Source organism: Ictalurus punctatus, unplaced genomic scaffold (assembly GCF_001660625.3).
Source record: "Ictalurus punctatus breed USDA103 unplaced genomic scaffold, Coco_2.0 Super-Scaffold_100071, whole genome shotgun sequence".
Classification (NCBI taxonomy): Eukaryota; Metazoa; Chordata; class Actinopteri; order Siluriformes; family Ictaluridae; genus Ictalurus; species Ictalurus punctatus.
In genome coordinates, this window is record NW_026521092.1 from 553,019 (window position 1) to 575,000 (window position 21,982).

The window sequence follows — 21,982 nt, forward strand, 5'->3', positions numbered from 1 at the left end:
CTCATCTTCTAAAGTAAAAATTCTGTCCGAAAAGGAAACTGATCCATTGAGACTACTCGCAGTTAGAGCTGAGGCTAATGGGTTTTCTTTTGTTTTTGTCAATATCTATGCACCTAACACAGGCGATGACAGGACAAATATCTTTAACGAATTTAACAACAGAATGGTGATTTTATGATTTTGGGGCGCGATTGGAATTGCACACAGGATTCGTCTCTTGACAGAAGTGGAGAAGAACCGCACGTTCAATCATCAGCAGTCTTAGCCAAGATCACAGAAACTTTTAATCTAACGGACATATGGAGAGAAAAAATCCTTCAGCAAAACAATATACCTGGGTAAAGGTGAACGAGGGGAGGATTTCAGCAGCACGGCTAGACAGAATGTATTTATCAGATAATTTGAGAAATCGAGTAGTAAATACATCCGTCCCTACTCCATATTCTGATCGTAAGCTTATCACTGTGGATTGCAGCTTGACATCCAGAAAGCATAACAGTTCTTATTGGCATTTTAATGTAAAGTTACTGCAAGATAAAAACTTTTGTGGAAGTCTTTTTGGGAAACTTAGAAAAGGGAAAAAGGTGGATATGAAAATATTAGTCTCTGGTGGGAAATTGGTAAAGTGCATATTAGAGAATTTCGTCTGCGAACTTGTGCTTCAGACGGACCCCTGAGTGGCTCGAGAGAGAGATTCTTGCCAGTGTAAAGAACATGATTGGGAATCCGTCTGGTAATCCACAAGAGTGGACAGATAAGAAACAACAGTTGAATCCCATGTTAAATGAGAAGGTTAAAAGGAGCTCTAGTCAGGAGCAAGTTTTTATCAATGGAAGACATGGATGGTCCAAGCTCTTACTTTTTTAACTTGGAGCATAAAAGTGTACAAGAGAAACACATGTATAGTTTAAAAAACAGCAATGGTAGATAAGTGACCCTGTAGAAATGCGCAGACTGGCAGTGGACTTTTACTCCCAGTTATATTCTGCTGAGAACACAGATTACTCAGAGCAATGATGAACTCTTACAGAATCTTCCCTGTTTAACCTCTGAAGATAAACAAGCTTTGGAGACTGCACTTACTGTTGGGGAACTAAGTGCAGCAGTAATGGGACTTTCTTCAGGTCGCACTCCAGGGATCGATGGACTTCCTGGAGAGTTCTACAAACATCTCTGGACTATAATCGGAGCTGATCTCTTTGATGTTCTACAGGAATGTCTTCGTAAAGGATTTCTAAGCGTTGCCAGAGGGCAATTTTAACACTACTCCCCAAGAAAGGTGATCTGACTCTGTTAAAGAACTGGAGATCAGTCGCGATTCTATGCTCTGAATATAAAATATCAAAGTGTATTGCCAACAGGATAGACAAGATATTGCACAAAATCATACATAAGGATCAATCTTATTGTATTAAAGACAGACGCATTACTGATAACTTACATTTACTACGTGATGTCATTGATTACACCATGAGTGATGATATTAATATAGGAATTTTATCACTAGATTCGATCTAGTTCAATCTTTCAATCGAGTTGAACACCGGTTTCTTTTTAGAGCTTTGGAGGCTTTTGGGGTTGGAGATAAAATTGTCTCAATGATAACGGTGCTTTACAACAGGGCTACATGTATGATAAAGATGGCGGGCGGTCTTAGTGTTCCTGTTAAGGTACAGAGGGGAATAAGACCGGGCTGAACACTCTCAGGTCAGCTGTATAGTTTGGCCATTGAACCTCTTCTCTGTAAACTAAGGGAGAAGAGAGAAGACTCCAGATAAAGGCTCCAGAATCTAACGATTATGTAAAAGTCTCAGCATACACAGATGATGTTACTATTCTTATGAGGTGTGAGAAGGATTTTTAAAGGGTTTTAAAAGATATTTTAGGTAGTAAAGAAAGAGCCTCATCTGCCAAGGTAAATTGGGCTAAAAGTGACGCCCTGTGGTGTGGTTTGGATCACAGTAGTCCAACACTCCCAGCTAGATGACAATGGGGAAGATCTGGGCTTAAGTACTTGGGGGTATTCTTAGGAAGAGAGGAGTACAGGAGACAGAATTGGGAGGGCCTGGCGGGAAAAGTGTGTGCTCGGTTGTCTCGCTGGAAATGGCTGCTACCCCAGCTTTCATACAGCGGAAGAACTTTGGTCTGCAGCAACCTGGTAGCCTCTTCTCTATGGCATAAAATGACTGTTTTAGAACCCCCTGAAGAACTGGTGGAAGATATCCAAAAACGACTGATGGACAAGAAGGAGGACAAGGACTAGTGGACAAAAAAGCAGAATAATGACTTTCAGACTTCAGACAGCAAAAAGACTCCTTTATGGAGAGGATGTGAGCTGGTCTGGGGCGGCTCGGGCCCTTCTGAAGAGAACGGGAAGGATGGGGCTTGATCGACATCTTTTTCTGATGGACATTCAAAGTGCTGACATAACCGGTTTGACATCCTTTTATTACTCGATGTTCTGCATTTATTTCTCCACTGTGTGAGATTAAAAGTTGTATTTTCCCCGATAGAAGACTGCTGTAGGACTTTAGGAGAAGTGCTTTCACCCACTTTATTTTATTTTATTTATTTATTTACGGGCCAAAGTATAACAAAAACAGAGAAGAGATCCATGTGTTATATAAGTTTTTATTGGACAGGTAAAAATCTGGCTCTCACGTAAAGGCAAAAGTAATGGAGTGGGGTCAAGTGATGATTTTAAAGGGCCTAATAAAGTCAAGGTTAAAGGTGGAATATGCGTATTAGCACCTGGTCAAAGATTTGGAAACTTTCAACCACATTAGGGGAGTGTATCAGTGCTTGTGTGGAGCTGATCTTGATGGCTCTGTGTAAATGTATGTTTAATTGTGATGGTTAAGCATGTCAAGCAACCATTGAGTTTCACTGGTTGGCTTTTAATTCCTTCTTCCTTTCTTCTTTAAATATATTTATTGGGTTGTGTGTCTACTTGTGTTTTTCAGTTTTTTTTAATTTAGTTATCTTTTTGAATAAGTGATTGTTCTGTCTGTTTAACGAAGGTTTTCCTTAAACAATTGGTAAATAAGAGAGGTTTAAAGGTCAAGTATCTCTCTCTCGCTCTCTCTGGTCTGAACATCCTGTCATGGGCCAAGATGATCTCTTCTTGAATACAGCTTTAAGGACAGTGTGAGTAAACTCAGTGACACACACACGCACACAATGTAGACATGACTGTAAAATTACATTACCATAGGCTAAACACAATACTGTTATCACACCAGAGTGAGTGTGTGTGTGTGTGTGTGTGTGTGTGTGTGTGTGTGTGTGTGTGTGTGTGTGTGTCAGGGCCAGATTAAGTCATGGCCTGAGGAAAATATGCAACCCTCGACTCAAACACATTCAGTATGGAAATGACATTTGTGCCACAGGTCCATGTTTACATTGCAGTCACAAGCAGAATATAAAATATAAGCGAACAGCCGAGGAAAGTTAACCTACATTCCCGTACTGGTCAAAGGGGGCGGGCTTTTCTTTTTTTTTAATAAATGACTCTAATAATTCAGCCCTTATAAACATCATGTACAATCCAGTAAAATATGATATATATATACATATATATATATATATATACACATACACACACATATATATATATATATATACATACATATATATATATATATATATATATATATATATATATATATATATATATATATATATATATATATACACATATATATATATATATATATATATACACATATATACATATATATATATATATATATATATATATATATATATATATATATATATATATATATATATATATATATATATATCCTCTGTAAGCAGGAACATGGGGCTCATCCTACATGCAGGGGTTAAACGGTACATAATTTACACTACTGCAGCTGAATGACATGAGAACTACAGTGCAGAAGAAAGAGCACAAGCAGCTTCCACCTGCTCTCACCGTGTGTGTGTGTGTGTGTGTGTGTGTGTGTGTGTGTGTGTGTTAGAGAGAGAGAGAGAGAGAGAGATGCCTCATCTAGTTTGTAGAGAAAAATATAATGATGCCCATGCTGATTCAGTTTCATGTTGGAAATCCTTTGTGACTCCTCTCTCTCTCTTTCTCTCTCTCTCTCTCACTCTCTCTCTCTCTCTGTGTGTGTGTGTGTGTGTGTGTGTGTGTGTGTGTGTGTCTTACATGTTTCTCCAGAAGATTAAGGTTCTGCTCATCCTGGTCAGTGAGCTGACAGCAGCAGACCTGAACAGATGAGACATTAAAACACCAAAAGATGGGAATCAAACATGAATATAATAACTCACAGGTTACCCCCGAACCCCCCCCCCAACTCCTCCCCCTATTGTAAACACTATTGTAACAGTGTAAGCGATACCCATCAGAGCAACACGCAACCACCACTAATACAGCACCAAATAACACTGGAATCAATAAACACCACACATATTTCAATATAAACAAGTTTAGGGTGGAGTCTGATTAACACTGATTATCTAACTATCTAAACGGTTTCTTGAGCTGTCAGAGCAGTTCAGAGCAGTTCAGAGCAGTTCAGAGTAGTATCTGCATGGCTCACTCCATCTTAATGAAGCCTACATGTTCTCAAGCTGACGGATGAAGCTAGACCCAGAAGCCGAAATGGTTCAGCTGGAGCCGTGTTTCGTTTCCCAGCCAATGCAGTGGGGCCGTTTCTTATCAAATCAGTGTTTAGAGACTGGGATTAATCTGGAATTGAACAGTTTACTGCATTTTAAAATTAAATGCCTGTTCGAGTTTAACTACTAATATGAGACCGAGTTGTACGAGCGTCCTGCTCTTTTCTGAGTGCGATTCGAAAGTCTCGTCTCTTAACGTCAGAACGGATCCCGGGCCGTTTCGTGAGCACGTCAAGGTGACCTCTGTGACCCCTCGGTCACGTTAGACGCTTACCCGGGTCTTCCCAAGTAAGAGTTTTACAAAACTGGACCGCTTTTAGCGGACGTTGTGATTCTGTATTATCTTCCGTAGATGAGCTGATGAGAAACGTGCATTACGTTGTAACTAGTGCTGTCGTTGCATTTAAATGCACAGTAATAATAAACATTAACTCAAAACTCGGCCCCGCCCACTTGTTTAAACTCAGACCCTGCTACTGTTCTGAAAGACTGAGCGCTCGGGGAGTTTCAGGATCAGTTCCAACCCTAACCCTCATTATTTATAGGCTGTCCTAAACATCCTAATGAGCTCGATTTACCCTGTTAGCGCAGTCCTGGGGAATTCCCACACTGTGTGTTAATCATCGCACTCTTCATGAGCGGGATCAAGAGTGGGGCCAATTTTCAGGGAAAACACAAACACACAGTGAGGAATTTTTTGAGGAATCCTGTGGATAAGTTCTTCATTTTCCTTCGTGAGCATGACCGAAGGAACTGATGAATAAAACGTGGCTTGGAGCTCTTTATTTAAAAGTCTCCTATCTGTAAGTATAATCTGATAAACCTTCACGCCGACCTTGCGGATTCACGATGAAGCGATCGGGACATAAATTCGCTCGTAAACTCAGACGTGCGTAAACTTTAACGACGCCCCGGGTTCAGAGCACTTTTTACGGAAAGGGCTTTATGAGCTACACGTTCCCTTCGTTAAAACATTGCGGAGCGGTGAAAGAATGAGATTTAATGAGCTGTAAAAGAACGAGGGACTTTCACGGGCTGAGAAGTGATCAGAACAATGGAAGAATGACAATATTAATGATGGATTACTGTAACTGGAGCTTGACTTTGGACCAGCGTCGAAACGTGGAACTCAAAATTCAGATGTTATTGAGAAAACGCTGTGCTGGTGGTGACACTCTAATATCAGATATATTCCACAAGGACAAACTCTGGTGGAAATGCTAAAGCTTTCTGCTCCTCTTCCGCAAAAACTCAACACTCAGATGTCGTGGGCGTGAACGCACAATCTACACACATTCCATTTGCTAAACATTTTGGATGGAAACAAAAGCTTCTAACTTTTATTGAACCCATTTACTTCCTAATCTTATTCACTGGAGTCATACTTTTCATTTTTAGTACGCAGGCGAAACTCCTCTGCACTGTGAGGAGGAATGATGATGGATTAAATCACGGGGTTTGGAGTGGAGTGCTCGCTAAATCGGCTCCAAAATGCAGCTTCTAATCGAGTGTGTGTGTGCGTGTGTGTGTGTGTGCGCATGTGTGTGTGTGTGCGTATGACAGAGTGCAAACTCACCAAAATGAGAGACATGACCTTGTCTTCATCTTCATCCACCAACGGAATGATCACAACTAGAGAGACGACATACACAGTATAGAGCACATAAGACTAAACACTCACATCTATATAGTGTGTGTGTGTATAATCTTATATACGTTTATGTGTGTGTGTATATACATACACACACACATTTAGGATGATGCAGATGGGAATTTGTGTTGTTCCAGAAATGATGGTGTATAGATAAGACACATCCATCAGGATCCAGTGTGCCACCCTGTCTCTAAGCTAAGTGTATTCATACACCGATCAGCCATAACATTAAAACCACCAGTCTAATCTTGTGTAGGTCCTCCTCTCCTTGTGCCAGCAGAACAGCTCTGATTCGTCGAGGCCTGGACTCCACAAGACCTCTGAAGGTGTGCTGTGGTTTCTGGCAGCAAGACGTTAGCAGCAGATCCTTTAAGTGCTGTAAGTTGTGAGATCGGGCCTCCATGGATCGGACTCGTTTGTCCAGAACGTCCCACGGACGCTGGATCGGATTGAGATCTGGGGAATTTGGAGGTCGAGTCGACACCCTGAACTCTTTGTCATGTTCCTCAAAGCGTTCCTGAACAATCATCGCAGTGTGTCAGGGAGCGTTATCCTGCTGAGAGAGGACGCTGACATTAGGGAACACCGTTACCATGAAGGGGTGTACTTGTTCTGTAACAGTGTTTAGGTAGGTGGTACGTGTCACAGTAACATCCACATGAACACAGGACCCAAGGTCTCCCAGCAGAACATTGTCCAGAGCGTCACACTGCCTCCACCAGCTCACCTTCTTCCCATAGTGCATCCTGATGCCATCTCTTCCCCAGGTAAGACACACACACACACACACTCACACGGCCTCCACATGATGTAAAAGAAAACGTGATCCATCAGACCAGGCCACCTTCTTTCTTCTTCTTTATTATGGCTGATCGGTGTATGAACATACGGTAGAGTCATTCCTCACACTGTTGATTACTTTCTCCCGTAGCAATAGTTTTTTTTAATCAATAGCACTGATGTGCTCTGTATTTATATCTTCTTAATATGCAAATTGTACATTTTAATATTAATATGCAAATTGTACATTTTGATCAGGTTCGTATCTGTCTGTCGTGTGTTTATTGGAGACGTGACACTTGAATGCTGGCCCACACTTTCTCACACCGTTATCTCAGGGTAATCACACGGACACTGGGATAAACATTACATACAAAATCCTGGAATGTTCCTTTAATATTTCCACAGCAACACACACACACACACACACACACACACACACACACACACACACACAGGTTGATGGCAGTGTGGTGGTGAGCTTTACTGTTACTGTGGTAAAAATAGAGAGCAGAGCGTGGTGCTGAGCGTAGGTGGTCACCATGGCAACCAGAGAGAGTGAAAGAGAGCAAGAGAGAGGTAAGTGTTAAAGTTGAGAGATGAAAACTTCACAGCATGAACACATTTTGTTTATCTCTCTCTCTCTCGCTTCCTCTCCAACTCAATCTCTTTCTCCCTCTCTCTCTCTCTATTAGTCACCATGCTCACGCTCGCTCCTTCACGCACACACACACACCTCGCTTCTCAGGTGGTAGAGGTGCTGCTAGGCTCGTCCTCTGCTTCTCCTGCAGCTCTGTGGATGGCAGACCGACACACACTGCCCTCTTCTTCTGCACCAACACCTCCCTGAGAGACAGACGGGGGGACAGGGAGCGGTATGTGTGAACACTAAAATCTCCCATGTGCCAAAAAAGACAAGCATAATATACTCTAAAAATAAATAAATAATGCAAAAGTCACATTGAATCCTTTCTATCTTCCTACTAGGATTAGACACACTGCACACCTGAGGTAATTAGCTAACAAGAGATGGCTAATGGACACAAACTAACCTGAGAGGAATCGGAGAAAAAAATATATCTACATAACCAATTTGAGTCCTGAGGGAAGAAATAATAAATAATATTTATACCGATAATGGCTGTAACCGATATAGAGACAGCACATTTGCTCTGAAGCAATTTTTCAAGTTGGCAAACTATCAAAGGTTATCTGCAAAATTTCTTCAAGTATAAATAATTAATGTTTTTTATATATATATATATATATATATATATATATATATATATATATATATATATATATATATATATACATACATACATACACACACACACCCAATACCAAATGTAATTGTAAATGAAAACAGAATGCAATCATGTGCAAATCTCATAAACCCGTATGTTATTCACAGTAGAACATAGAAAACATATCACATGTTTAAACTGAGGAAATGTACCGTTTTAAGGTAAAATAAGGTGATTGGCCGCAACATGTCTCGAAAAAGTTGGGACGGGGACAACAAAAGGCTGGAAAAGTAAGTGTTACTAAAAAGAAACAGCTGGAGGAACATTTCGCAACTAATTAGCTTGATTGGGAACAGGTCAGTAACATGATTGGGTATTAAAAGAGTATCTTAGAGAGGCGGAGTCTCTCAGAAGTAAAGATGGGATGGAATCTGGATGGAAGCAGATGTTGCTCTGAAACCTGTATATACCTTTCAGAATTGATGGTGCCTTTCCAGATGTGCAAGCTGCCCATTCCATAGGCTCTAACGCACCCTCATACCATCAGAGATGCAGGCTTCCGAAGAGAGCGCTGATAAAAAGCCGGACGGTCCCTCTCCTCTTTAGACCTCTTCAGTTTAGAGGACGCGGCGTTCGTGGTTTCCAAAAGGAATTTCAGATTTGGATTGGTCTGACCACAGAACGGTTTTCCACTTTACCTCAGTCCATTTTAAATGAGCTTTGGTCCAGAGAAGACGACGGTGTTTCTGGATCATGTTCACATACGGCTTCGTCTGTGCATGATGGAGCTTTAACCAGGGTTTGTGGATGGCACGGTGAACTGTGTTCACAGACGATGAGTTCTGGAGGTGTTTCTGAGCCCATGCAGTGATTTCCAGTACAGAATCCGGCCTGTTTTTAATGCAGTGCTGCCCGAGGGCCCGAAGATCACGGGCATGCAGTACTGATTTTCACCCTTGTCCCCTCAGCATAGAGATTACTCCAGATTCTCTGAACCTTTTGATGATGATATGTACTGTAGATGATGAGATATTCATAGACTTGACAATTTTATGTTGAGGAACATTATTCTGAAGTTGTTCCATAAATTGTAGATGCAGTTTTTTTGCAGATTGATGAACCTCTGCCCATCTTTACTTCTGAAAGACTCTGCCTCTCTCTCTCTCTCATTCATATATATATATATATATATATATATATATATATATATATATATATATATATATATATATATATTAGGGCTGTCAACGTTAACGCGTTCACGCATGCGATTCATCAAAACATTTTAACGCGTTATTATTTTTTAAACACAAATGAATCATTTGACAATCAAGTTTGACCCCAACATCTTCCCGTTATTGCAGCACGGATGGTTACCTATGTAACCAATGTTGTGTGCACTTATTGCAGTGATGAACTGTCCTTCAACCGAAGCACGACAAGCTTGAAGTACCATCTTCGGGTGAAACATATTTTTGCTGATGTTAGCGAAGATGCTAGTGCTGAGAGAGGATCAACAAGCCTCGCTCGTCAAACGACACTGGCGGAGTGCACCGGGGGCAAGTTTATCAACAAAACGACAACAGCAAAGCTAACTAGTGCAATCGCTGAATGGATCTATTGATACGAGAACACATGAACTGTACGACGCTGAAAAGGCTACGAGAGTGAGGCAGTTGGCAGAAGGTACTTTTATTGCACTTACTGGAGACCACTGGACATAGTAAGTAGCCATAACTGCCTCGGTGTAACAGCACACATCATCGATGACAACTGGCAGCTGCACTCATTCACTTTAGGCGTGTTAAAAACAGAAGAAAGGCATTTTGCCGAAGCATGCGCTAGCCAGTTTCTCAAAGTTGCAAATGAGTGTGAGATAACAGGCATGGTCACAACTATAGGAACAGACAGCGCTCGCAATATGATTTCCGCTGCAAGGAGTCTACCATTCGAGCATGTACCGTGTGTGGTGCATATGATACAAAGGGTGATCACCGTGGCTTTACGGGACAGCAGATTTGACAGCGTTTTAGCCAAGTGCCGTAAAATAGTAGGACACTTCAGACACAGTCCCGCAAACACCGCAGAGCTCAAAGCTCAGCAAGCCTCTCATGGACTAATAGAGGAGCCCCTCGTCCAGGATGTACCGACGCGCTGGAATTAAACTCTTGAAATTATAAGGCCGATTCAACACAACAAAGATCCACTGAAAGCAACGCTGGCACAGAAGAAGCCCAACTTTGCCATGCTAATATGATGAATGAGACAGGTTGGCAAAGTTGGAAACGGTGCTGGAGCCCTGCAGGTAATGTGATTTCTCGGTCTTCTCCAATTCTACTGATTAAAAAGAAGTCATTTGTAAGTCATCTAGACATAATTTAAGGCCTATACCCTAAATAGATGCCATCTGAATGAAAACTGTAGTCATTACGTCAATTGTGTGGTGGTCTGTTTGCACTGTAGGTAAATCACTGAGCTTCTTGGTGGTGAAAAGTATGTATCCTGCTCCCTGGTGCTACAGCACTGTCATCTCCTGCGTGCAATTGAGGTCTCTGATGTTGACCCTGCATACATAGCGCGCTTCAAAGCTGCATTCACAAAGGACCTCAAGGAGAACTCAAACCTGTGGTGGTTAAAGGTGGCGACGGCTCTAGATCCTAGGTTCAAAGACCTTAGGTGTTTGCCCAGAGCAGAGACGGGAGAGGTGTGGCAAAAGCTGAGTGAGATGCTGAAGTATGGAGAACCTGCACCACAGACCTCTGGAGAAAAAGTGGAGACAGAGCCACCAAAGAAGAAGATGGCCCTATTACTCATGCGATCAAAGTCGGAGTTTGATGAAGAGCTAATGGCCACAAATAAATCTCTAGAGAGGTACAAGGCAGAGCCCTGTGTCAGCATAGAAACATGTCCACTACAGTGGGGGTCATCACAAGCAGGTACATATGGTAAGCTGGCCCATATTTCTAAAAGGTACTTGGCTACACCTCCCTCAACACTGCCATGTGAGAGACTGTTCTCTTTTTCAGGCTACGTTCTGCAGAAGAAGAGGTCAGCTCTATCATGTGAAAATGTGAACAAGCTAGTCTGCCTGAGCGACTGCTTGAAAGAAGAGTATGATTATGATTGGCTGACAGGAGGCATGTTGCACAGATGCACACTGACTGAAGTAATAATCTTTGGCATTAAATTTCTAAAAGAGGACTACTTATTGTTGCATTCATTTGAGTCGATGTTACCAGGCAAAACATTAACAGGTAAGCTATTTGTGACTTTGTAGCAGACATTACTTTGTAACGGTTGTTGGTTTCTGCTCAATATGTCTGCAGTTCAAATGGATGCCTCAACAAATTAAGACATTCTTATTGAACTCTTGTTAAACATGTTGATGTTACTGGTTGTGATAATAAAACTGAATAATCTGCTTCCTTAAACCAGTTTCTCATGCATTTATTTATTTCAACACCGCACGTTTACAAGTAAATCCTCGTACTTTTAATCTGCGATTAATCGTGATTAATCACGGCCCATGACTGTGATTAACTCGAATAAAATTTTTAATCGATTGACAGCACTAAAATAAATAAATAAACTCTCCTTTCACAATTTCACGTGTAAAAAAAAAAAAAAAAAAAAAAAAAAAAAAAAAAAAAAAAAAAGCTGGTAAATTTTAACCTTCATTTCTTCGGATCTATGAGTCGACTCCAAAACATTCACCTTTTAAGAAAAACAAAAACCCAACTGATTCATTCATTGACTCGTTTGCGAATTTCACTGCTGTTTTATATATATATATATATATATATATATATATATATATATATATATATATATATATAATAAAAACAGCAGTAAAAACGAGTCAGCTCTTTAAAGTGAATCAGTTGGGTTTTTGTTTTTTTTAAAGGTGAATGTTTTGGAGTCGACTCATAGATCCGAAGAAATGAAGGTTAAAATTTACCAGCTTTTTTTTTTTTTTTTTTTTTTTTACACGTGAAATTGTGAAAGGAGAGATTATTTATTTATTTATTTATTTATTTATTTATTTATTTATTTATTTTACATCTGACAGGAACGCGAGTAAATAGAATTAGTTCCGAAACTACACGAGCACAAAGAAAACAAAGGAAGAGGTTTCTTGCTGTTGTACACACCCGAGGTTGACTACTTTAATACTTAATGCAGTAACGATGTTTGCAGTTTTACTCTTCTGATTGGCTCAGTTGGTAATATGTTGCATATTAGTAGCATATTAGTTTATCATTTCATTTTCCGTTCAGGTCTGAACACATTTAGCCTTCAGATATTATTTATGGATAATAAAAGCAATAATGATCAGATGTGTTGTGTATTTTAGAGCAGACTTTTCAATTACACCGCCATCAGTCCGGAAACATGGGCTGTTAATGGGACCGAACGTTATTAAGAAGTGAAAACCACGAGAGGCTGGTTAAAAGGAGCCATTTTCCCCACAGCGCCTTGCACACACACACACACCAACCCACACACACACACCAACCCACACACACACCAAGTCACCCACACACACAAAGTAGGACGTGTAAAATAAATCTCCTGAAGAACATGGGGGTGTTCCAGAGGACTGTAGAGGTTCTTTAAGAGGATTTTCACAAGGTGGTGTCCATTGTAGTCACAGATCTGTATGAAAGTCCACAGTGCTGCTTATAGTAAAGCCTTTCTTGTGGCTGATGTCCATTTCCTCAGTCTCAAGTCTCAAACCTCCTCCATATCTGTGAGCGGTTCCTCTCCTGTAGCTCCTGCGCTGCACTCTGCACCCAAGTCCTCCTGCATCACAACACTGTGCTTCTTCTCTCCCGGTCTTCTCCTCCATCTTCTCTCCCGGTCTTCTTCTCCATCTTCTTCTCCGTCTTCTCTAACGGTCTTCTCCTCCATCTTCTCTCCCGGTCTTCTCCTCCATCTTCTTCTCCGTCTTCTCTCCCGTTCTTCATCTTCTCTCCCGTTCCTCTTCTCCATCTTCTCTCCTGTTGTTTCCAGCGCAGCTTTATTTATTTTTCAGCTATATTTAATTTGATTGTTCTCCTTAGTGATGCACAGTGCCTGTGGGTTCTTCTGAGTCATGATCATCCTCAGTGTGGACACGAGGGCCAGGGTCACTGCTGGCTCTGACGCCGATAGCGGTGTAGGTGTGCTATGAATGCTGTCTGCGGTGTTGGTTTTATTGCTAGCATGGGCGCGGGTGTCAGTGTTTTCTCTGGATGTGTGTCTGATTCAGTGGTGTGTTCGTCACTGACCTCTTCCAGCTGTAACCTCGGTGTGTCGTTACCCCCATCTGCCCCAGGCTCCTGTTCTCCGGTGTTCCCCAGCCGTGTCGCCCCCGGAGCTCCCCGGCTGCACCGCTCTGCGTGGGCAGATCAGCCGTTTATGCCCGATTTCCCCACACCCTAAACACCTCAGCTGCTCGGTGGTGACAAAAACGGTGTAGCTGCTGTCGTCATCTTTACACTTTAAGTTAACATCCAGTGCTTGTTCTCGGTTGTTGATAAACATATAAACCTGTCTGTGGAAAGACAGGACGCGTTTCACCGCAGAGTTTTTACAACCGAGCGGAATATCAGTCATGCGGCCTGCGAACATTCCGAAGCGGCCCAGCTCCTTCATGATCAGCTGGTTTTTTTTAAAAATGGGGGCACGTTAGAGATAACAACCCGCGTCGCAGGGGCAGAAAGAGGGGTAACGTGTAGCGTGACACCTTTCAGCCGTATTCCATTTTCAATTAGTGTATTCACAATCTTTCCGTTTTTAGGAAAACTACCACAACTTTGTTCGCTCGGGAGACGCTCTCACACCCGACCTGCTCTCCCACCGCCAGCAGAACCTCCTCCACCTGATCTCCGTTCCCCGGTGCACACCTGACGCTCCCTCTCACCCACTCTCAACTTTTACTTGTCACTGATACACACTTAACACGTTCAATAATGAAATGAAAGAAAAGCAAAAAGACAGAACTCGCAGAAAACTTTGGCAAGACGCCAAACCGCTCTCACACGCTCGACACACCACGCTCAGTCCTCCACCACGCATGCGCAGAGAGAGAGAGAGAGAGAGAGAGAGAGAGAGAGAGAGAGAGTTAGAGAGAGAGAGACAGAAACTGAGAGAAAGAGAGACGGACATTCAGAGAACAGAGAGAAAGAGAGAGAGAGCTAATGATGGCTCACTAACCCACACAGTTAAACTGAAGTTCTGCAATGTTCCCATGACAACTCAATATGCACTGTGATTAGCTACTGCTGAACACACACACACACACACACACACACACACACACACACACACACACACACACACACACACACGTAGTTCAATTCTAAAAGTTCAGGTGTGCCACAAGGCTTTGTATTTGTCCTCTTACTCAGTTTCTTTTCTCTTTCCATCTCTCTCTCTGTCTCTCACTCTCACTCTCTCTCTCACTCACTCACTCACTCTCTCTCACTCTCTCACTCACTCTCTCACTCACTCTCTCACTCACTCTCTCACTCACTCACTCTCTCTCTCACTCTCTCTCTCACTCTCTCACTCATTCTCTCACTCACTCTCACTCTCTCTCTCACTCACTCACTCATTCTCAATCATTCTCTCTCTCTCACTCACTCACTCACTCACTCACTCTCTCACTCACTCTCTCACTCACTCTCTCTCTCACTCACTCACTCACTCTCAATCATTCAGTCACTCGCTCGCTCGCTCACTCACTCGCTCACTCTCTCATTCACTCACTCGCTCACTCACTCCCTCACTCACTCGCTCACTCACTCCCTCACTCACTCGCTCACTCACTCGCTCACTCGCTCACTCTCTCAATCATTCTCTCACTCTCTCACTCTCTCAATCATTCTCTCACTCTCTCACTCATTCATTCTCTCTCACTCGCTCACTCTCTCATTCAGTCACTCTCTCACTCACTCACTCTCTCATTCACTCACTCACTCTCTCAATCATTCTCTCTCACTCACTCACTCACTCTCTCATTCACTCACTCACTCACTCTCTCATTCACTCACTCACTCTCTCATTCACTCACTCACTCTCTCATTCACTCACTCACTCTCTCATTCACTCACTCACTCTCTCAATCATTCTCTCTCACTCACTCACTCACTCTCTCAATCATTCTCTCAATCATTCTCTCTCACTCACTCACTCTCTCATTCACTCACTCACTCACTCACTCTCTCATTCACTCACTCACTCTCTCATTCACTCACTCACTCTCTCACTCACTCACTCTCTCATTCACTCACTCTCTCATTCACTCACTCACTCTCTCATTCACTCACTCACTCTCTCAATCATTCTCTCTCACTCACTCACTCACTCTCTCAATCATTCTCTCAATCATTCTCTCTCACTCACTCACTCTCTCATTCACTCACTCACTCACTCACTCTCTCACTCACTCACTCTCTCATTCACTCACTCACTCTCTCATTCACTCACTCACTCTCTCACTCACTCACTCTCTCATTCACTCACTCACTCTCTCATTCACTCACTCACTCTCTCATTCACTCACTCACTCTCTCATTCACTCACTCACTCTCTCATTCACTCACTCACTCACTCTCATTCACTCACTCACTCACTCTCTCATTCATTCTCTCTCTCACACACTCTCTAATTCAGTCACTCACTCATTCTCTCACTCACTCGCTCACTCACTTTCTCATTCATTCTCTCACTCACTCACTCTCTCAATCATTCTCTCTCTCACTCACTCACTCTCTCTCTCTCTCTCTCTTATTGCCAGCAGAGGATTAAGGATAAAATTCTCAATCTGGAGCCTCATCCTTTCTTCTCCCCCCAATATCTCTCTATTGCTCAATTTCCTCACATTTCTGATAACAAGAAATAGACTCTATTTTTTGCGGACTAAAAAAAAATCCCTCTATTCACCATGTGGAATTGCGTTTAGCTCAAGGTCAAACACACAAGCACTACAGAAGAAAAGCCAGGAGAGGTAGAGGAAGGAACAGAGAAATAATATCACTTTTTAATAAGGGAGGAGACTGATTAGTGTTAATCACACACACACACACACGCACACACATGATTTTATGATTTAAAAGCACTCTTATTTGCACCATGCTAATGCTGTTTTTCACATGCTAACGGACTGATTAAAGCCTCCCTCTCTCTTTCTTCATCTCTCCATCTCTGATAAATGACACGAAACTCAAAACACCTGCACGGAGAGAAAGAAAAGAGCTTAAAACTGAGCAACCGCATCCGTGCATCTTTATACCGTTTCCAGCGCTCGCTCACTAATCCGATAAAGCGACTGGTCGAATGACGCCGTTAGTGTGCACAGCGACCGCGACAGAATGCGATTGGTATCAGCGATTTGTCATTACAAACAACAAAGAAATGGATTTCAGCTTGCTCCAGGTGCTTTGAGTACTGTGTGTGTGTGTGAATTTAATACTAATGGACCTCATTTTATTTATCTGATTCGCGCGCTTCATTGCCTTCTCTGGATTTAACTAATCATTAAAGATTGGGAAACGCAGAGCGTGTCCAAAACATCAGTGAGAAAAAGCCAATGAATCACAAGAAAAGACAACGGGCCGGGTTTATCGCTTTTTCAGTAAATTCTGTAAATGTTTTCTTCAAACTGCTGCTAGATTTCAGAAGGTTTCGCGGATTTTCTTCGTACTCCTGCGCGTTCATGACGCAGCTGATTTCCATTCAGCCCCGCCCACAAAACTCTAGAAAAGGCAAAAAAGTGAAAAAAAAATGGTGACTAAACAGGGAAAGCGCACCGCCTAAGTGCTAAGTCTTCCAGTAACACAACTCAGCCACTGCAGCGCTTCAGCTTCAGCTTCCATCAGTCTGTACAGGATTTTGCAGAATTTGTTTGTGATCGTTGCCAAAAATGCTTGATTTTGCTGTGGTTTTTTTTTTTCCAAAATTTGTAATACACCTTGCACTTTTTTGTGCCTTTTTTTTGTGCAGAAAACGACTCGAATTGGTGAAATCGCAATCGCACAAGAAGCGCCTCTCGCGCGTGACCGGTATCTGAAGCTTCTGCAAAATCATGCCTCTATTTATAGGCCTGCCATGATCAGGTGAGGTGGCAATTAAGCGTGTAGCGTGATCTAAATATGGCACCTGTGAACCACGCCGCCAGCCTTTATTTATCTTCAGCGAAAGACTGCATGTCGGTTGTTTGTGTAAAGAAACAAAAAGACGCATCATTTCCTCGTTATCTTTTCTGAAAATCTCAGAACTTTCCTATCCCTTTAAAAAAAGAGAAGAAAAAAAAGGAATGAGCGAGAGAGAGAAAGATATGAGTGAGAGAATTCAGGAAGTGTGTTACGGCTTGCTCCCGTTTCATCACGGGGAATAGTGCAGACTTTCTGGATGAAGTGTTTAGGGGTGGAGCATGCGATAGCAGCCTCGAGAGGAAAACTCCCCTTTCTTCCGGAAGTGCACGACAGAAGTGCATATCAGGCTTATGGGGGAAAACCATGCCTAAGCCGTATTTATCACCCCACGATGTTGGATTATTCAGCCATCGTGGGGAATGAAAGGCATGGCTATTTAGCTATGCTGAAGATGGAGGACGCGCTTGTGAGCTACCTCTCTCCCTCGACGGCAGGTAATTAGGGGGGCCGGCTTTGCCATCCAAGCCACCGTGTAAGGCCATCGTGGCATTAGTGGGCAAGGCTACTATGCAGTAGAAGTCTTGCTTGTGGGTCACTAGTATTGCAGGCCTACCAAGCAGACCTGCTGAGTGAGCTCGACATATGGAGGCATTCAGCCAGTTCCTTCCCTGTTGTGTCGAGTTCAGCACTAGTGCAAGGGAGACACAGAAGGCGAGTATGGCAGCTCGCCAACCCCCACAGACAGCCAGAGGAACCGGGCGGTCACAGTAACGGCCTGCTACTAGGCCTAATCTGAGAATGGTCATAAAGGCCAAACAGGCAACGAAAAGCGCTCCTGAGGGGCCGTGGAGGGACGTATCAGGGGACATGAGGTTGTTAGGGCAGTTAGCCCCCGGTGCTACTGTAGGGCCTCCCCTAGCCAAGGCTGTCCCAAGTTTTCAGTGTTCTCTGGTCAGCGAGCTGTCACAGGGCAACGGAAATCTGATGCTTTCCCTCCAATAGAATGTGGAATAGTTAATGTCACTAAAAGACCGTCTGGCAGCGTGGAAACTACTGCCAAATGTGTCTCCATCGGTTCTGTCTACCATAGAAAAGGGTTACCGGGTCCAGTTTAGAGCTTGACCCCCCACCCGCGGTTCAGAGGTGTGCTCACCACAGTAGTCAGCACAGACCAGAGCCTGACATTAGCGCAGGAAGTAAGATCCCTCTTAGACAAAGGGGCCATAGAAAATGGACCCTGTTCCCTGAGGGAGGGAGGTTTTTACAGCCGTTATTTCCTGGTCTGCAAAAAATAGAGGCGTATGCAGCCAATTTCAGATCTGCATCATCTGAACTGTACTCTTTGTTCATACAAGTTCAAGATGCTGACGCCCAAACTTATCATTCCTCAGATTCGGTTTGAGGACTGGTTTGTGACGATAGATCTAAAAGGTGCATATTTCCACATAGAAATATTGCCAGCTTTATCCCCTCGCACCTTCACAAAGTGCATGGATGTCACTCTGGCTCCATTGTGACTCCAGGGCATCCGTGTACTAAACTACCTGGATGACTGGCTGATTCTAGCACAATCCAGGGAATTGGCGGTTCAACAATGAGATGTTGTTCTCGCCCACATGAAAAGCTTTGACTCAGGTTGAACCTCAGAAAAGAATGCTTTCCACAGTGCAATGGACAACTTTTCTAGGGGTTATAAGGACTCTACTATGATGGCATTGCTATTCCCAACATGCTAGGGTCAATCCTATCAACACTGAGCAAGATAAAGCTGGATCTTGGGAGACTATTGGAGCTTATGGGCCTATTGCACAGGAGACTGTTCAGTGGTGGCTGAGAAGTTGGGGAGTAATCAGTGAGTAATCAGTGTCATGCGGCGATGCCTACGTGCTCTGAGAATTTGAGTGTCCCCGGTTTCTAGCCTTGGGTCACACTCTAGGGGTGTCTCCTTAGTGCAAGATGGTAATGACACACCTCCCTCATGGACTGGGGTGCGGTCTTAGACAGCTGTCCAGCTCACGGTCTCTGGAGCGGCCCTCATCTGGAGCGGCATATAAATTGCCTAGAAATGTGGGCCATATTTCTAGCACTGAAATTCCTTCTTTCTCAATTGAGAAGTCACCATGTGTTTACAGACAATGCACTGGTGGTCTCATATATTGACCACCAGGGAGGATTATGTCTGCGCCTCCTGTTCATTCAGACGCAACTAATTCTTCTCTGGGCAGAAGGTAAGTTTGTCAGTAAGTGGAATGTACATTCTGGGAATATGGGAGCAGACATCCTGTTGAGGCAGGGTCTGAGGCCCAGGATTTGGTGGCTCCATCCATAAGTGGTGGAGTCCAGATGGCGAGGTTTGGCCAAGCGGGACTGCATGTGTCTCCAAGGAGACAACACACAGCCTGCTGTGGTTCGCCCTCACTCCTCCTGCACAAATAGTTCTGGACACCATGGTGCACATGTGGCCGAGGTCACATCTGTACGCTTTTCCCCGATCGCTCTGCTCCCACAAGTTCTAGCAAGAGTTTGCCAAGACAGTCTATGTCTGCTGCTAGTAGCACCTTATTGGCCAGCTTGAATATGGTTCTCGGAGATAATATCCCTGCTAGATGGCACTCCTTGGCAGATTCCCATCCGCAGGGATCCACTGTAGACCCAGTGAACTGCGCAATAGCTACAGTCATGGAGTTCTTACAAGAACATTTATCAGTGGGGTGGGCTCCTTCTACAATCAGGGTTTACATGGCCACCATTTCGGCCAGCCATGCCCCTGTTAATGGAGCCTCTGTGGGGCAACATCCTCTAACTTTGAGGTTTATGCGTGGTGTCAGGCGGCTGAGGCCCATCTGCAGGCCTTCCTGGGACCTTCCTGGGACCTTTCTGTTGTCCTGGAAGGTCTGTCAGGTGCCCTATTTGAGCCCTTAGAGTCAGCCTGCTGGTGTGTCAAAGCAGCACATCTCTAATTGGATAGTGGAAGCAATCTCTATTGCTTATGAGGCGCGTGGTCTCGCTATGGTCTCTGGGCTTAAGGGCTCATTCCACTAGAGGGGTCACCTCTGCGAAGTCTTTGTCCAAAAGGCTATCCTTGCAGGATGTGTGTGCTGCTGCAGGGTGGTCTACACCACACACTTTCATTTGTTATTACAGCCTTGATATTCATTCCACCCCGGGCTCGAGTGTCTTGCAGTGACCCTCGGGCTTGGGTCTTTTTGAACAGGCCGTACCCTCGGTATGACGGACTGGGTATTCTCGTTCCCATAGTGTTATGCTAAATGCAACATCAAAGTTCCCTTTGAAAGGGAACGTCTGGGTTACGCATGTAACCCTGTTCCCCGAGAAGGGAACGAGACATTGCGTAGCTTTGTCATACCAGGCCAGGCCTGTAAATTGCGTCTTCACTTCAGATAATAGAGGCTGATGGCGTGATTCAAAGGTGCCATATTTATATCACGTGACGCACTTAATTGCCACATCACCTGATCATGGCAGGCCTATAAATAGGCATGATTTTACACAAGCTTCAGATACCGGTCACACATGGGAGGCGCTTCAGATAGTGTTATGCTAAACACAACGTCTCGTTTGCTTCTCAGGGAACAGGGTTACATGTGTAATCCAGACGTTTTGAGCGCTCTTTCGCAGTTATGTTTATCGGTAAACGAGACCTTTTAGCTGTACTCATGTTCGATGTACGTGAATCGAAGAGGGCTTTGGCTGAGTGCGTGTTGTGACGACGTCACATGACGCGTCTCGGCCAAAAAGTAATTTTGAAAAATTGCAAGCTCCTCCTCCCAATATTGCGGAGTTTGCTTGATGTTGTGTTCATTTCTGCGATCGCAAAATCCTGGAGGGACTGACTAACTCCTCCACCTTCTACAAGGTGCCATTACTTTTGTCCTAATAGAACACAGAAACTTGACCGTGTAATCCATTTATAAGATCAGCTGAGCTTCACGTTAGTGAGCTGACACAATCTCAGGAGAGAAACATACGAACGATGCGAACGTTTTTCAGAACCAACTCCCCACAATTCCCATGTGAATGCTTCTGCGAATGCTAGACGAATAAACTCATTCGTCTCACTAACGGTCCCATGTCACTGCATACTTTCAAATAAACAACAGCTTTGAAAACGAGTAAACGTTTACTAATAAAGAAATCTCTCTGTTAGAATGTGCTAATTTACTGAGAGGTTCTAGGGAACTGCTGGGCGTTTCCACGGTAACGTGCGATCGTTAGTGTGGCGCTATAGCAAAATGAACAAATTGTGCCGTTTATTTCAATTCGAAAGCATTGTAATGTATATGAATAAATAAGGAGTCCATTTTGATCATCAATATGCATCAGCCTTTCGCTAGATTCACAGTGCATTATGGGTAACAATAACGTGCACCATCCAGGGAATATGATACGATACTAAATATCGCACAATATAGTAACTATGGAGCAAATGATGAGATGGTTCTGGAGTTTGTTCCGCTGTGACTGAAAACCCCTCCGAACAACACGGAGGAGGT

General features: G+C 43.4%; 1 protein-coding gene across 6 annotated transcripts in view; it reads right to left on the bottom strand.

Annotated features, from left to right (window-relative positions):
• Window positions 1-21,982, bottom strand: part of LOC108277799 (cGMP-dependent 3',5'-cyclic phosphodiesterase) — a 298,719-nt gene that overhangs the window by 67,211 nt on the left and 209,526 nt on the right. For all 6 annotated transcript variants that reach the window (XR_008395158.1, XM_053679207.1, XM_053679210.1 and 3 more), the window contains 3 exons: window positions 7,818-7,927; window positions 6,224-6,279; window positions 4,175-4,234 (listed from right to left, as the gene is read on the bottom strand). Coding sequence is in view for 5 of the 6 variants with exons in the window: in XM_053679207.1 (XP_053535182.1) it covers window positions 4,175-4,234; window positions 6,224-6,279; window positions 7,818-7,927 (226 nt within the window). In the remaining variant the exon portion in view is untranslated. The remainder of the gene's footprint in view (window positions 1-4,174; window positions 4,235-6,223; window positions 6,280-7,817; window positions 7,928-21,982) is intronic.